Genomic DNA, 17,381 nt, shown 5'->3' with positions numbered 1-17,381 from the left:
TTAAAAATGAACATTCTCTTGACCAAACCATACTATTTCTAGGAATTTGCCCTAAGTCATTTTTAAATGCTCAAAGATGTATTGCATATGGATTCTTACTGCAGTGTTAATTATATATCTAAAAATAAACTAATTTTTAAAAATAAATTATGATTTAATTAAAGTATGGTACAATTGCACAATGACTTTTAGGTAAACATAAAAAGTGATGATACATTTTAATAAAAAGTTTGCAAAAAGTACATTTATTTACAATGTAAGTATAGTTTACTTTGCTATGCCTTCTAATTATTTTTATAGTGAACGTGCTACAGATATATAACATTTTTTGAATAGAATGGAGACTATTATCCACAAATCACTTAAAAAAGAGGTACTATCCCAAGCAACTTCATTGAACTAAAGTTGTTAACCTTTCAAATATATTATAAATTTTAAAACAATTTATATCTATTACCTTTCACATCTAATCTTGAAATCACATGTGATTGAGAAAAAATATTTGCAAAAGATATTTGCTGGTACTTGAGAACTATTAAACTAAATATACAAAGAACTCTTAAAACACAATTATAAGAAAATGAACAACCAATTTTAAAAATGGGCAAAAAATATGAACAGACAACTAAGCCAAAGATGATATACAGATGACAAATAAGCATATAAAAATGCTAAAAATCATATGTGATTAAGTAATTGTAAATTAAAACTATGACATACCACTACAAAACTATTAGAATTGCTGAAATCCAAAACCTTGACAACACCAAATGCTGGTGAGGATGTGAGGCAAAGGGTTCTCTTATTCATTGCTGGTAGGATTGCAAATTAGTACAGCAACTCTGGAAGACAATTGCACAATGACTGTTGCAATCATTGGCAGTTTCTTACAAAACTAAACCAATCATATGATCCAGCAATTGCACCTAAAGGAGTTGAAAAGTTACATCCTCACAAAAACCTGCACGTGAATGTTCATAGGAACTTTATTTATAATTGACAGAATGTGGAAGCAATAGAGCTATCCTTCAGTAGACAACTGGATAAACAAACTGTAGTACAACCCAGACAATGGAAGATTATCTAACACTAAAAATAAATGAGCTATCAGGCCACAAAAAGACATGGAAGAAACTTAAATGCCTATTACTAAGTTAACGAAACCAATTTGAACATGTGACATCCTGTATGATCCCACCCACATGACATTCTGGAAAAGGTAAAGCTATGGAGACAATAAAAAGATCAGTGATTACTGGGGTTTCAAGGGGAAGAGTAGATGGAGCACAGGGGATTTTTAGCCAGTGAAACTATACTGTATGGTACTAAAATGGTGGAGACATGTTGTTATATTTTTTCAAAACCAATGGAATGTACAACACAGAATGAATATTAACATAAACTATGGACTTTGGTTTATAATGTGTCAATGTTGGTTTACCAAGTACAATAAACATACCACATTGATAAGTTATGTTGGATGTGGAGAAGTCTGCAGGTGGGTGGATGGGAGTGAGTGCGTGGAAACTGTACTTTCTTCTCAGTTTGGCTTTTAACCTAAAACAGGTCTTAAAAAAAGGCTAGTAAATATGGGTGTGTGTGTGTGTGTGTGTGTGTGTGTGTGTGTGTGTGTGTGTGTGTGTGTGTGTGTGTGTGTGTGTGTGTGTGTGTGTGTGTGTGTGTGTGTGTGTGTGTGTGTGTGTGTGTGTGTGTGTGTGTGTGTGTGTGTACACAACAGCCATATGTGCCTTCCTCAGTTTTTGTCTTTAACTGCTAAATAAGCTTTTATACAGCATGTTGTGCAATGCTTAATCAAAGAGGCCTCACAGCTCAGGGCCAAGAAAAAGTACTACCTGTCCTGATGGTCTGATTCCTCTTAGAAAAGAGAAGATGTAAAAGCCATCATTCTTTGCTGTAAAGTTGTTCGAGTTCCTTGTATATTCTGGATATCAATCCTTTGTCAGATGTATATTCCGCAAATATTTTCTCCCACTCTGTTGGTTGTCTTTTAACTTTGTTAATTGTTTCTTTTGCTGTGCAGAACCTTTTTAATTTGATATAATCCCATTTGCTTATTTTTCCTTTGGTTGCCCATGCTCTTGAGGTCGTATTTATTCGGTGGATCTCTTGATATGCATCTCTCACCCCTGCACCCCTTCAGGTGACTTGTGGAGGGAAGAGGAGCTGAGGGCTGACACTGATTCAATGAGCAGCAGCACAGGAAGAGCTCATCTCCTGAACAGCTTGGCTATAATTCCCAACATTAGAGCACTCTGTCTTGGACAAACATTCCCTGGCTTTATGGCCTCTTTACAAAAGTTCTATGTAATGGCAATTATTACAATTACTATTATTTCCATCTATAAACTGAGACTCAGAGAGGCGTAAGGTGTTCTCCAGAATAAAGTAATCAGTAAGCGATGTAGCTAATTCTGGTTCCAAATCCATGCACGTCCTGGCACACTGTGTTCATCTGATACAAAACATTCTCTGGAGTTCAGTTATTGCAGTTTTATAAAGAAGAATATGTCTAATACAACTCACCTACCTCCCTGCCTATATTTTTACTAACTTCACTCCATTTTCTAAATTGTTTCTACATATTTGTACCTAAGACACTCTTCCAGAATTAGCTGTTATGAAATAATTTGTAGTTTTCTATTTTTATTGCAGTAACACAATTTTCTATGAAGTACAAATAATTTGACCCCTCCTCCTAGCTCTACGGACAATAATTCCTCCTTTATCTACAAGACAGGAAACACTGAGAGTTTACAAATCTGTGAAAATTCATTTGTTGGTGGTGGTGTAGGTGTAGAAAATAAATGTTTCCAACATTCCACTTGACATACCTAAGAAATGAATTAACTGTCACAAAAGTGAATTTATCTTCTTTTTCACTGTTGTAGCTGCTAAAAGTAGTGTTAATTCTACTAGAAACTGCATGCTATGTATCGAATATGTCATTGGTTCTGAAAATAAATTAACATATCTTATTCAGCAGCTGATTGAACTTTTAATGAATATTTACTTGCAGAAAGACTTGTACTGGCTATAGGGTGGTTTTATAGCCAGATATTTTATCTTAGCGATATTCAAATAATTCAGATCTAGTTATGAGCCAATATCATTCCACAGCATTTTAAATCATATAAATTGATTACATTATCGATAGCATCCGCCCTCATTAAGTAACCAAAGGCACCTTAGTTATACTATTTAACTATTATATAATTTAATAACCATCAGATATGTTTTTGTTATGTATTGCACACTTTATCCAATATCTTACCTCTGTTCTTAACTCACAGATCACTCTGTCTGTGCTGTTTTGAGATGTGAATTCTTCCTTTATATCTCCTGATATTCCTTTCATTTCATTTTCATGATGACCATGAGGAATGTTAAGCTAGAAAAAAATTAAAAAGTTAAAACTATAATCACATGATGCTGCAAAGGCTAGTTCCAGGATAATCCATATTGGTCTTTTATTTTGTTTTAGGTCTTCTTTGTGTGTGTGGATTCTGGCAGGTTTTGTTGCTGTTGTAATTATTGTGGTTGAACCAGTTATTATGATACTTGTAGTTTAAAAAATCCTAACTTGCTAGAAAAAAATCAGCAAATATCCATAAATCCCAATATGTCAATTGGTAAATGGACAAAACACTGCTACCTCCACAGATATCCTAAACAACTGACCAACTGGCTTCTAAACTAATCTAAAATCTTGTTCTTTTCATCCCAAATATTAGTACCTTAGTACTCTTTGTAGTCCTACTTATGTCTATTTCCTCTAAAGTATAAATAGCATATCGATTGTAACAGAAACAAACCTGGACAATAGAAGAAAAACATATACAATGCTTGGGTTGGTAAATATATGTATAACATCTACAAAAGATGCCAATAAATTCCCATAGGAAACCAGCGCAGCAAAACAGGAAGGTGAGAAAAAATCTAGAAATGCAAATTGTGACTTTTTTCCCCCACAGCTGTTCTTACAATTTGAAGTTTTTATCAGAACCATAAAATGTGATAAATATATAAAATGTGTAGATATACACACATATGCCATTTTGTTTTAACTTATATTTTTCCTAAAATTATGTAGGTAAATGTTTCCATCATTTATATTTTATAATTTGTATATAATATGATAAATTTGAACGTAAAATCTAATATTATAGCACCACTTTAAAAATGAAAAATAGTATCACTCATAACATTGCTATTGTTAATAGTAAGATTAACCGTGTACTAGTCTCCAGGAACTAAACTTCATATGCATTTGCCTTAGTTAATGTTAACAGTAATCCTGTGTGTTAGGTATTATTATTATTATTATCCCTAGTATACAGAAAAGTGAACCATATTTTTAAGAGATTTAAGCAATTTTCCTAAATTCACAAAGCTAGTAATTGGAGGAAGGAAATTTTAAGAATGTTCTTACCGAATTCATCATGAGTGCTAAACCAATACTGAATCTATAATTATAAAGCTAAAGACCACTGAAATAATTCTCTGAAAGGCAATAAGCTGATAGAAAGAGACAGCAAAAGAAACAGCAGACATTGTTGGGGGGGAGGGGGGGAGGGAGAAGGGAGGGAGGTTTTGGTGATGGGGAGCAATAATCAGCCACAATGTATATCGACAAAATAAAAAAAAATAATAAAATAAATAAATAAATAAATAAAATTAAAATAATAAAAAATAATAAAAAAAAGAAACAGCAGATTACTTCATAGCCCAAACATATTAGAAATGGACTACAGTATCAGGTAGGAGCTGATTTCCTAAAAATTTACAGAGGTTCAGAATTGGTACCATGGAGAGAGCACAGGAAAGCAAGAAAAAGAAGAGATGATACCACAGAGTTCTTTGAAAGTCTGTCTATGCATGTACACTTTACTATCATGTAAATTAAATCAACACTGTGGCATTAATCCCAGGCCAAACTAAAATAAAAGTCACGTTGCTAAAGAACATAGTAAATTGCAAGAGCAAAATGAAAGCATCTGGTTTTGGTTTGGTTTCACCAAAGGGAAATCCAACTCATTCTTGTCACTGAATGCCCCTAGCTTGCCTTCTGCAATCTTGGTCATTAATCCACAAAGAACAAAATTAATCAATAAACCATCCATTGTCAACATAAAGTTCAAAGAAACTTACCACTCAAAAGATAGAGAAGGTAGGAAAGCAAATTTTCATAAACAATAGCAAAAGAAAACCATATCAAACACTTAAATAATTACATTTTCATTCATTACTGTGAGTGAAAAATCAAGGATCTCAGGACATATGAAGAATCCAAGAGCATGAAAGATAAAAAAGAGGAATTGCCAAGGCCAAGATTAAAAAACAGAATGTTCAGTAGGGTAGAAAAATGGGGAAAAATGGCATAACATTAGGTATGAAAGAGAAAACTGTTTACAAAATAATAATTACTATCTTCAGGAAAAAAAATGAAATATTGCACTCATAAATGAAGGACAGAGTAATTTCAAAATTCTAAAGAATAATAAAGGAAAGTCCTTTAAGAAATTTGAAAAAAAAAATGTGTCTTAAGGAAACTTTACTAGAAAAGTTGGAAGACAGAGTTGAATGTTGGAGTGTCCTGAAGTTTAGTCCTCGTACCTACTTTCTTTAGGCCTTGGACAGGTCACATGTTACCCACGCATTTACTATTCACCAAAATGCTGACAATCTGCCAATGTCTCTCTCCAGACTGAGTTCTCCTCTGAACTTTGGCTGCTCATATTTAGCTTCCTACTTATCGCCGCTATAGGCATCCTGAACTCAACACTTTGGAGCGCCGAATTCAGAACTTCTCTCCCAACCCTGTTTCTCTGATAAGTATCAACTCTATCCTTTCTTTTGATCAGACAAAACATATTGGATACATTAACTCCTTTATTTCTCTCACATGCCACAGCCAAACTAAAAGCAAAACAATTCAGCTTCTTCTTCACAATATGTACTAGATCTAATCACTTCTCTCTACCTCTACCACTACTCTCCTGATCGAAAACCACCATGACCTCTCACTTCAGTAAGCTTAACAGTCTCCATCCTCCCTGTTTCTGCAGAGAGGATTCACTCGAATCCCTTCAGTACCTTCCCAATCCATTCAGAAGAGTACTCATTACCTTCTTTATCCTATAACCCCTCAGCCTCCATATCCTACTTCTGGCTCTTATTCTGCTCCAGGTACTCTGGCTTTCTCACTGTTCCTTGTACATTCCGGCCATGAGAGAGCAAAAGAATAATACTAATAATAATTTAAAATAATAAATTATTGTACCACTAACACAATTAAAACAATATAACAAAGAAAACTGATTAACAGATCAGTGAAACAACTATATTTTCTCTTTCTAAAAGTTGAGTTATTTTGACCATTTAAAAATTATACTTTGGACTCAAAATAACCTTAATTTTGCCACATACCTCTTCAACTTTAGGTTTAAATTAATGGAGTTGTAACTAAAATCTATTTAGCTGTTAAAAGTTGAAAGCAGTAGACTTGTAGACAGTAGAGATGATTAATTTAGCAATTTATGAATGTCATCCACAAATGATATATCACATTAGTTAAATTGAAAGTGACAGAAATAGGAGGTACCTGATGAAGAGAATGAGTCAGCATTAGAAAGCATTTTCCAAGTTCATGTCCTTTAATTTAATATTTGTTTAGTACATTCTCTTGTAAGAATTTTTCCTCCAGATGTTGCACCATAATATAACTCCAAAAATTATTCTTTAAAAATCCTCTTTTCACACTGCAATATTTATGAAAAGTTAAACCAGGCAACTTGCCATGTCTCTGACTTCAGAAATATCTGCCATAATTTGCTTCTGGAAAATTAACAACATTATATATGAATATGTATTCTACATACAGATAAGCATGGAATGGAAAATCTGAAGATGTCTAAGAAACAAAAATATTGTGTAAGATATAAATAAAAATGTTTTCTTATTCTGACATGGTAGGAAAAGAAAAATTCATTTCAAAAGGGCACAAAAATATAATCTAACACACCCTGTTATTTTCAGTTTGCCTCATATTTCATTCTTCAAAATGATCTAAAAGGATTAAACAGTTAATACAGACTTCAAAATTCTGGTCTTTGTGAGATAATATGTTGAATGTGTATGCCAATAGTATTAAAAATCTAGCATAAATCAATCTCCTCTGAACACCAAACCCACCATTTCTCCCATGACTCAACAAATGACCTTGCAGCTTTCTTCATTTAAAAATAGAAGCTATGCATAGTAAAGTCTTCCAACTTTCCATAACAAAATCTACAAATCTGCCTGCATCCACACAAATCTTCCCTTCTATATTCTTGTTTAAGAACTCAAATACCTCTCCTAGAGTCAAAGGCTAATCACTTCACTTGTGCCCAGGATTAGACAGCTTCAGGATACTTGGCCAACTCATTCTAAGAATTGTTCCTCTCCCATATTGTCTCTTGGTTTCTCCCCATTTAACATTGAATTTCTTGATACTTTCCATTCTGGTTAGGGAAGAGGGAGTGTGAGAGATCAAATGTTGAAGATCCTCTTTTTCTCCAGTCTTGGAGCTTCTGCTCCAGCTTTGTTTCCTCTTACTATCGAGTGCCTTTAAAAGCCACTGCATTAATCTTTTTCACATACGCCCTTCTCAATCATTCCTCCACCAGCTTCTGATGCCAACAATCTCCAGACTTTCCAATTCTCTATATTCAGCCCTGCCCTTACTCGCATCCTTGGCAGAATGTGACATGGTTGGCAATGCCCTTGTTCAAAGACTGTCTGCTGTGCACTTACACAAAGAAAACTTTCCCAGTTCCCTTCCTTCAAAGATTCCTGTGCAGTTTCGCCTTCTCTGTCTGCCCTGCCTGGTGCCAATCCTCCAAGCCATCTCTCTGCTCATTGTTCAAAGTTCTACTCAATGCCCATGTATCCAAAATCCTACCACACATTCCCACCTCCAATTCAACACATTCAGAACTGAATTCATTGTCTTTTCCTTTTTTTTTTCTTCCTGCTGATGTGTCCTCTTGGTGAATGGCCACCTGATAAAGTCGGAAATCTGTAACTTCTGTCATCTCTCCTTTCCCACAAATTCACAACATTCAATTGATCACCAGTATTGCCATTTCTTTCACCTGCATTTTTCTCAACTCCACATCTCTCCTCCCCCAGCAAGCTTAGGACACCTAGTTATTTCTTTCTAGATTACCATGACAGACTCAAGTTTTCTCATCACCCCCATGTCCCTGTCTCTTCTTCACCCTGAACTGAATTACTTTTTGAAATTGTAATCAAATTGACCCTGATCAATGTATTACAATACATTTACATTGCCATGAGGTTGACTGATGCACACATTTTTAATTTGGCTCTTGAGATAAATATTGAATGTCAATTGTTCAGGGTGTGAAACCAAGTATTTAACAGTATGTCAGGTTCTAGTAGCAATAACATATTCTTATGAAAGGTGAGGAATGCAAGGAGGAAATGTGCCTAAATAAAAGGACACTCAAATACAATCAATCCAGGGATATCCAACAGCAAGGTTAAGGTTCCCAGTAATTTGAATTCAGTGTAAATGTGCAAAGAAGTCTTCAAATGAACAGAGCAGTCACAGAGTAACATTTCATGATTATGAAATTTCAGATAATGGCTGTAAAAATATTAGCCAAAATTCTTTAAAGTAAATTTTGCTTAATTTCCTCCCTTAACCTTAAATAATGAGACAAAAGACACTAAAGAATATTTAGTTTCAATAAACCAAAATTTTGTCATATCTTTCAGGTCAAAATATGGACACTTAATTTATCTCAGTGGTCTTTAAACTCTTTCACTTTCTTGCTGATGTATTCTTTATATTTTTATAGTTTGTCTTAAAAATAGTATATTTAGATTCAAAAATGAAATCCTAGTGAATTTTAAATATTGATATTTTAAATAAAATGGTTATATCACACATCAAGCAATAAAACCATAGGAAAAAAACCATAGAAATTTGAAATGAATTATCATTTATTTTTAAAAAGTAAATTGTTAATTTTATATTTTTGAATTATTTTACTTTATCACTTTCTTATTATCATACTATAACATGTGAAATGTTTATACTTGAAGATGTTTTTATACTTACAGTGTAAAATGAAATGTATAATATATAATAACATGTGTGTATATATAATGTATATGTATAAATTTTAAACTATGGATATAAAGCTCCAAATGTTAAAAAAAAAAAAAAAGTTGCTTTTGGATTGAATTATCTTTTATATTATGGGCACAGTTGTCTAAAAACAAGAAGTACATATTTTGATAAATAATTATAAAATATAAACTAATCATTTACTGGAAATGCATCTTTTAATGAGATGGATAGATTTTTTTCAATTAATTTGTGTCTCTATGGATGAAATTACTTATTGACAGAATGAGATAAGTATTATCAGTTTAATTCATTCTTTTGTTAATGTAGACACTAAGAAAATTTATCATACATGTTAAATAGAAATAGAAGATGTTTTGTTATAGCAGAATCATTGTTAGCGGTTTTTTTTTAACATCTTTCTAAATATTTGGCAAAGTCACATTTTGATCTAATATCAAAATTTATTATCTATAAGATGACCAATCTAGTAGATTCTATTCCAATATTTTTTTGAAAAAGAAAATTAGAAACAATGGAAAAGTGATGGTCTAATGGGTACAAAACTATGCTATCTACCCTAAGTGAATCTTTGTGCAGTATATGCATGTATTGAAACACATAGTATCCCACAAATATGTACAAGTAAATGTGGAAATATTTTGAATAAAATAAACCACCTAGAATGTCAATGATTTAGTGACCCATTGATTAGTTTCTGAACAACAACATTTTAAAGTATCTTTGTTATGTACTTCCAAATTTTTTCCACTCTGGAAAAATGATTCAAAATAACACTGGGGATAGGAGATGAGTATGCCCTTCATTTAAAAGTAGATGGAAGGTAATATGTAAAAGGAGAACGTACTTGCAAAGTACTTCTTTAGGCAGACTAATTTATAAAAGACCATTTATGGAAGTTGGGAACCTGGATCTAAAAGCCATATAACTATTTCTGTGGGGAATTGTGGAAAGATAGCAGTGGTGTAGTGGGTGGTGGCAATTATTTTAATGTGTGCAAATCTGTCCAATAAAACAGGCAGAGCAATGAGGTTAACACCCAAAACGTGCACAAATATACAACAAAACTAGGTGACGTCTTCCCTATGAACCCTAAGATACAAGCGGGTTAAGACATCCCACTGACCCTTCAAGAACTGCAGGGTAACGGCATCTGTTTGAGAAAATTAAAGGAAAAAAACAGGATCTGAGAACATGAGAGCCCTAAAATTGGCAATAAACAGGCCAATGCAGAAAAAATAATCAAAACTCGGGGAGTTTACACATTTTGATTTGTGAATTACTGCAAGAGGCCCATAGTAAAGTCTGAAGAACTAGAACAGTTTAAATACTTTATACTCTCAAAAACAAAACAAATTAAAACCAAAAAAACAGGTAAATCTTCCTTCAAAAACACATCTTACACTGAGAGGAAAATGCTGAGAATGAAATCCATCCTGAGAGGAGGACTGGCAATACAGGCAGAGAAAAATAATCCAGACAAAAGTGAAGTTTGGAACAGAGCCAGGAGTTTTGGGAAAGAACACAGGCCATAGGCAGAGGCGAGGGGTGGAGGTTTGGACAGTGAGAGGTTGGTTAATGGACACAAAATTACAGCTACATAGGAAATAAGTTCTAATGGTGTACAGTAGTGCTGGGCAGCTATAATAATAATTTATTGTATGTTCTCAAATGGCTAGAAAAGGAGAGGTTAAATGTTCTCATCACAAAGAAATAAATTTTTACTATGATGAATTTGCTAACTACCCTGATTTGATCACTACACATTGCACACACATATTGAAATATAACTATGTACTCCATAAAAATGTACAGTCAATATGTTTCAATAAAAAAAACAAGTCCATAATTTTGGACATGTTATACAAATATTAAGAATAGTAAGCTCTAGACCACTAAAGCTAGAAAATTATTTTTGAGTCAGTCACTTTATTATAAGTACAAAAAATTGAAATTCATGTAATAATAAGCAACAGAGATGGATCACAGTTGAATCATATAAAATATTCTTGTAAGGACAAAAGGATAAAGAGTACTGTCTTTACAGACAGTGAAAATATGCTACAGATAACAAAACATTCTAAAAATACATGACCACTAGAGAGAAAGAAAAATAAGAACTAAATTTTTCAATGTGATCCAAACAAAATTAATAAAATGATAAATAATATGAAAGCAACAAAACCAAGAATTAGAAAAATGTAATAGTACTCAGGAAAGAATTAGAAATAAAAATCATTTCAAGTCCATTTTTATTTTCATAAAAAATGAAAAAGCAGGTAACAGTAGGCTCTCAATATAAACGTTCACTGAGCAGAATCTCCACAAAAATCTTAGAGTGGTTCTCTCTGGGTAATCTCCCCTGTTCTCTTCTTTGTACTTTTCTGCATCTCCTTTACTTAACTAAGAAGAACAAAAAAAACAAGAAAAAGTGGAAAAAGAAAAAAAAAATTACAGAATAAATTAGATGCAAGAGAAAATGAGAGAAGGTAAAAATAAAATGCTAAAAATTCAAAAGTAATGAAGATACATTTAAAATGATTTCAGAAACTGTGACAAATAGAGAAGAGAGGAAGGGAGGTAAGTTTCTCAGTTTTTCCACTGAGGTGGACTAGAAATAATGACCATCTCAGTAGCAATATGTATATTGCACAGATTGTGACCTTGAGGTATTTCCCACTAAAAAAACCCTGGGATCTTTTAAGAAAAGGCTTATTCCATGTCTACAATAAGATAATTTCAGTATATCTTCAGATTTTGTAGAGTAAGGAAACTATAAAAAAAAATTGCTAGGATTGGGTCGATTGTACTCTATAAAGAGGTTTCTGCTCTCTAAATATGGTAATTTTTGAATATTAGTAAAAATCATAACTGTAACAGATTGAAACAAATCTAGTAAGTTTAAATCCATGTATTTATAATGATACTAAAAAATGCAAAATACAAATTTGATCAACATTGGGGAATGCCAGTTAGCCAATTTATTGTTCTATTAAGGTAAAAAAAAAGGGGGGGGAGTAAATCTATTGTGTATCCTGACTTATCTAGATGAACAAAATATTGTATGAGATAAAGTTCTCTATTTAAATACATTAACTACTAAGCAGAAATAATTAAATTGGAATATCACATTTTGCAACTCCTACTTAATCTGTGATTCTAGGCAATGAGTGTCAGTCTGCTACGATACCACAAAGAGACGTGCAGGTACGATGTGCATCCTAGTGGAAAATCACACTCTTGAAGTTGAGCCAAACCAAATCCCTTAAAAACCCAACTACCATTTTATAGGGACATACAGAGGACAGAGTAAGATGTCAAGCCATACTATAGAGAGCAACCTACATAATCCCAACAAAGAAGCAAAGGATGTATAAAGAAAGAAACCTACATTAAAACACACAAAGACATATCCAATCAACATGTTTGGGCTTTATTTGATTTCTGATTTAAATAAGTAAATTGTGAAAGAAAATACTATGATATTTATTAGAAAATTGGAAATTTGAATATTTCATATTTGATATTAGAGAATTATTTTCAATTTTTTGGGTTTAAAATTGTATTGTCATATTTAACAAAAGAGAGTTCTTATGTGTGAAGATACATGCAGAAGTGCATCCAGACAGAATACTACAAGGTTAGAATGTGGATGGGGATGGTAGGGACAAAGATTGGCCATGAGATGATGATTATCAATATGGCTGATGGAAACACTTTTCTATGTTCATATATGTTTGAAATCTCCTATAAAAAAAGTTTAAAAGATAGTAATTCGCATGCTTATAAACTCAATGCCCTATCTGTTGGAGAGGAGCCCAGTGTAAAGATTTCTGATTTATCTTAAAGTACAAGATCTATTAATCTAGTCTTTTTTCCTAGCAATTCACTAAAAGAACCTGTCATCTATTAAAGACATTATTACTCTTTGACATAGAACTATGTAACCTCCATGTAATAGGAGGCTGACTTTTTTCTTCCATATATGGTTGTGGGGGTGTAGATGAATGTGGATGGGAGTTCATCCAAGAGATGCACTACCAAATCATAAAATTAGAAATCAAAAAATACAAAAAATGATACCTCCCTATTTTGTCTATTGGAAATTATTCAAATGGTCACTTCGAATAAATATTACCATCTTGTAATACTACCTGACTTTCTCAATTGCATTAAAGTGGAGGTTCTGTACTTGTTTCAATAGTCTAAGGTTACGCATTTGAGCTGATAGCTAATTTTTTTGTCCATGTTACTCAAAGGCCAATGAAAAGCCAATTAGAGTCTCAAAGAATTACTTATTATTCTAAACAGATTTATCTACAAGGTCATAAAGAATACACATGGTCAATACAGGATTAATCATGACTTGCAGAAAATGTTGATCTGAGAAATTTAATTTGTATTTTATCAGGAAGTTATCTAGCATCTATTTCAGATAAAATGAAGTGTCTAGTAAGGGAATACAATAGGGTTTAGTTCTGTGTGCAATTATCAATCTATATAATATCTATTTAGAGAGAGATTATACAAACTTGTTTAATCAGCAGAAAGTTGTTATTTTGTAAAATTACTGACAAACATAATACTCCTTTAGAAAGCAATAACTTTCTTTCATTCCATTAACCTAGAAATATGTTTTGTTTAAGTTTTTATTCATTTATAATAAGTTCAGATACTAAGTTACAACAAATAAACTTTATTTCTTAGTCACAGGCTCCAAAAAAATTTTTTAGCACTTCGATTAAAAAATAACAGCAAAGTGGTCCTAAAGATACTGGGAAAGAATTAAGAATCCTGTGTTCTAGATGTGGGCCTGACAAAGCTGGACAATGCACTTGCACAGGTCAGACTTTCTAGACCTCAATTACTTTACTTTCTATAAAAGGAGGAAGAAAGACTAGATTTTATTCTAAGTAATTTCCCAATGTTCTATGACAGTGAAAGATTTGAAATTATGTCTCTTGATAAATTAGTTGTAGGAAGAACAGCTTAGAAACCGTTTTAAAAAACTGTCACACAAAAGGGGGTAATGATGTTTGTCCTTTAATTCAGAAAAAATAAGTCTTAATAAAAAATAACATCATCATTTCCAAAAGAAGTTATCATGACTTACCAAAACATTTACAAAACATGTTATTTGTAAAACATACTACATAAAAATTAAGTGCCTTTTTTTTAAAAAAAAAGTCATATTTAAAGGGAAATAAGATGGAAACTATACTTCTAATATATGATCAAAATGATACTGACTGCTAGCCAAGGTGAAGTAACAGAGGCCAAATCCGCCAACGTGAAACTCCTTAAAAGCAAAATAAAATATAAGACTTGTGAACACATCAAATAGCAGGCAATTCTTGATGACTGAGAAACAAGCAAAAATCGGCCTAAAATTGCCCAGCTTACTTCCTGGAGCAAGTTCTCGGTCCACAGAATTTGGAGGGGAAGGGTCTCCCTGATCGGCTGAAGATGGGAGTCCAGGGGGCTCAAGCATTTACAAGAACCCTGGAGGGCTAGAGAGTATTCTGCATGGTGGTGACCAAGGCATACTTGTAAGGAAACTAACACCCAAGAGCATTAAAAGAGACATTCCCCAGGGCTCACATAAAGCCTGTAATAATCATCGCTATTTCCAACAGCCAGAGTGGAAAACCTTATATTTCACAGTCTATTAAGTCAAGTACACCAAATGGTTTTGTCTCAGTACTCGGTAGGAAAAACAGCCCTCGACTAAATGCTACTCCGGTCTCACTTAAAAAGGCTTAAGGCCTTCAAGACACAAAGGGTATGTTTCCAAGTTATGAAATTAGGACTCAGAACAAAGCTTCAAAATAATTACAAAAATATGAAAATAGCAGCCAACAAGGTAAAATTCATAACAACAGGAATCCAATCAAAAACTGTGTGTCATGCAAATAGGAAAATGCAACCCATAATGAGAAAAACGAATCAATTTAAACTGGCCCAGAAATAACACAGATGGTAGAATGAGTAGAGACCAAGGGGACCTGTTTGTGATTATAGACCTCTGACTTCCCCTTTCTTGGACCAGTTACTTGAAGAAGAAGGAGGGGGGAGGGGTTGGGAGAGGAGGAAAAAGAAAAAAGGATGAGGAGGAGGAGGGGGAGGAAGAGTAAATCTTTTCCCAGCTTCTTGCTAGTTTTATAACCCGGGAACATCTTCCTCAAAAACTTGGAAACCATCTCCATGAAGTGTAAACATTGAATGAAATAGTGCCCCTATCTCCCTGTCTTTGTGGGGTGGTAGGAATCTAACTTCAATGGGCACCAATTAGCAAACACAGATGGCCTAATCACCAAAAACAACATTTGAAAATTCAGGAATATGTCAAGGTGATCAATAGATCCCATTGAACAAACCTCTTTCCTAACATCCTCCTGTACTTTTCCAGTTGCCATCTCACCCCAGTGTGACTTCAATGGGGGTCAACAAGCAAACAGTGGGATGACCTCAAGCTGCTAATAGGCTTATAGTTGGAGTTTCTAACAAAAGGGGAGAGAATAAATATTTCAAAAAATAACGACCAAAAATTTTCCAAATTTAATAAAAAGTACAAACCTACAGATCCAAGAATTTCAAACTCCAAGTGCAAGAAATATGAAGACCACAGCAACCAATATCAAAGTTAAATTGCTTAAAACCAGTGATCAAAAAAAAAGATATAAAAGCAGCCAAAGAAAAAAAGACACATTGATATGCACATCACGAATGAATCTCTAAATATCTATACTGAGTGGAGGATAAAAAAGAGTGCAAACTGTACAATTCCGTTTACTTACAATTCAAGAGAATGCAAGCTAATCTATGGTGACAAAAAGCAGATCAGTGGTTACCTGGGGGCCACACCAAGTATATACATCACAGGTAACACAAGTAATGAGATGCCTTCAAGTCTATGTCAAGATGTCAGTCTCCAGAATTGAGATACCTTCCCGAGGAAAGGGAAGAGGAGACTCCTAAACTGATTAAACTGAAACCTGAAAAGATGGCATATTTTCTACAGATTAGCATGACAGCATTAATCAGACCTTAAACTGAGTTATAGAAAAATAATACCAAAAATAAATGCATCAGTGCATAATGATATATGTGCAAAGTTATTTATTGCAGGATTGTTCACAGGGGCAATAGGGTGAACAAAGATAATAAGGAAAATAATAAGTTGCAGAACCATCACTCTGCAGCCATTCAAAAACACGAGTTTGCACTGCCCCAGTTGACTAACAGTTTTGACCATGAGGTGTTGAGTAAGCAAAGAAAGTTATAAAAAAGCATTTATAATATGATACAGCATATAAAAGTTACAAAATACTACAAATGTACGTATACTTGTCTTCAGTACATATACTATATATGTACACATACAAGTATATAAATATATAGTTATACATATGAGTACATATCTGTATATGGTTTTGTATATCAGCATATAGGAAGACAACGAAGGACCTTGGAGTGAGTGATGCAGAAAAACGGAGCAGGGGAGAGGAAAAACTGTATATGCAAAAATAAATTCTACATTAAAATAAAAATAATGTGGGATAACATGTATACACTTAGGTAAAGTTTATATCTGTGTTTATATGTGAATGCAGTTACTAAAAAAGAAAATAGAGAAAACAGACATAAAGAATAAATCATTCCTTAAAAGATGAAGATGTGTGCCTAACACCCAAAGATCAGTGATTTTTGTTCTAATTTCTGGTTCATTTCTCGATAAAAAGCTTTTAGAAACTGTGGAGCAGTGGGGCTATGGAGATAGGGGTAAGCTGCTCTGTTCTGCATACTCAAGGGAAAACGTTCTCTCAGTGCAATGGGAAGCTTTTCAATCTTTTACCTGCAAAGAGGAGATATGGGCTCATTTATTTTTCAAATAACCAACAAATTTGACTCTCCTTCAAATATTCACATTAAATAGGATTAGAAAACAGAGGGGTCCAAAGATACATATGTATATAATATATATATAATTGCCCATTTAAATATTTTAATAAATTACAGCTATAGAAACAAATTATTGTTGTGACATTAGGGAAACACCATGTGGAAGCATCTTCAAGAGATATTTTTGAAAGTGATACCATTTCGGTTTACTTATAAACACTTTAAACTTCACAGAATATACTTAAAAGTTCCTTTTTACCTCCCCTCCATATCCCTGAGACCTTCAGCTCACAAAGAT

General features: G+C 33.3%; 1 protein-coding gene across 2 annotated transcripts in view; it reads right to left on the bottom strand.

Moving 5' to 3' along the window:
• The window catches only part of CCDC102B (coiled-coil domain containing 102B), a 301,210-nt gene that overhangs the window by 215,666 nt on the left and 68,163 nt on the right, over positions 1-17,381 (bottom strand). For both annotated transcript variants that reach the window (XM_063077429.1, XM_063077430.1), the window contains exon 5: positions 3,293-3,409. In XM_063077429.1, the coding sequence (XP_062933499.1) occupies positions 3,293-3,409 (117 nt within the window). The remainder of the gene's footprint in view (positions 1-3,292; positions 3,410-17,381) is intronic.

The sequence above is a fragment of the Cynocephalus volans genome, chromosome 13, assembly GCF_027409185.1.
Source record: "Cynocephalus volans isolate mCynVol1 chromosome 13, mCynVol1.pri, whole genome shotgun sequence".
NCBI lineage: Eukaryota > Metazoa > Chordata > Mammalia > Dermoptera > Cynocephalidae > Cynocephalus > Cynocephalus volans.
This window is presented reverse-complemented; position numbering and strand designations above follow the sequence as displayed.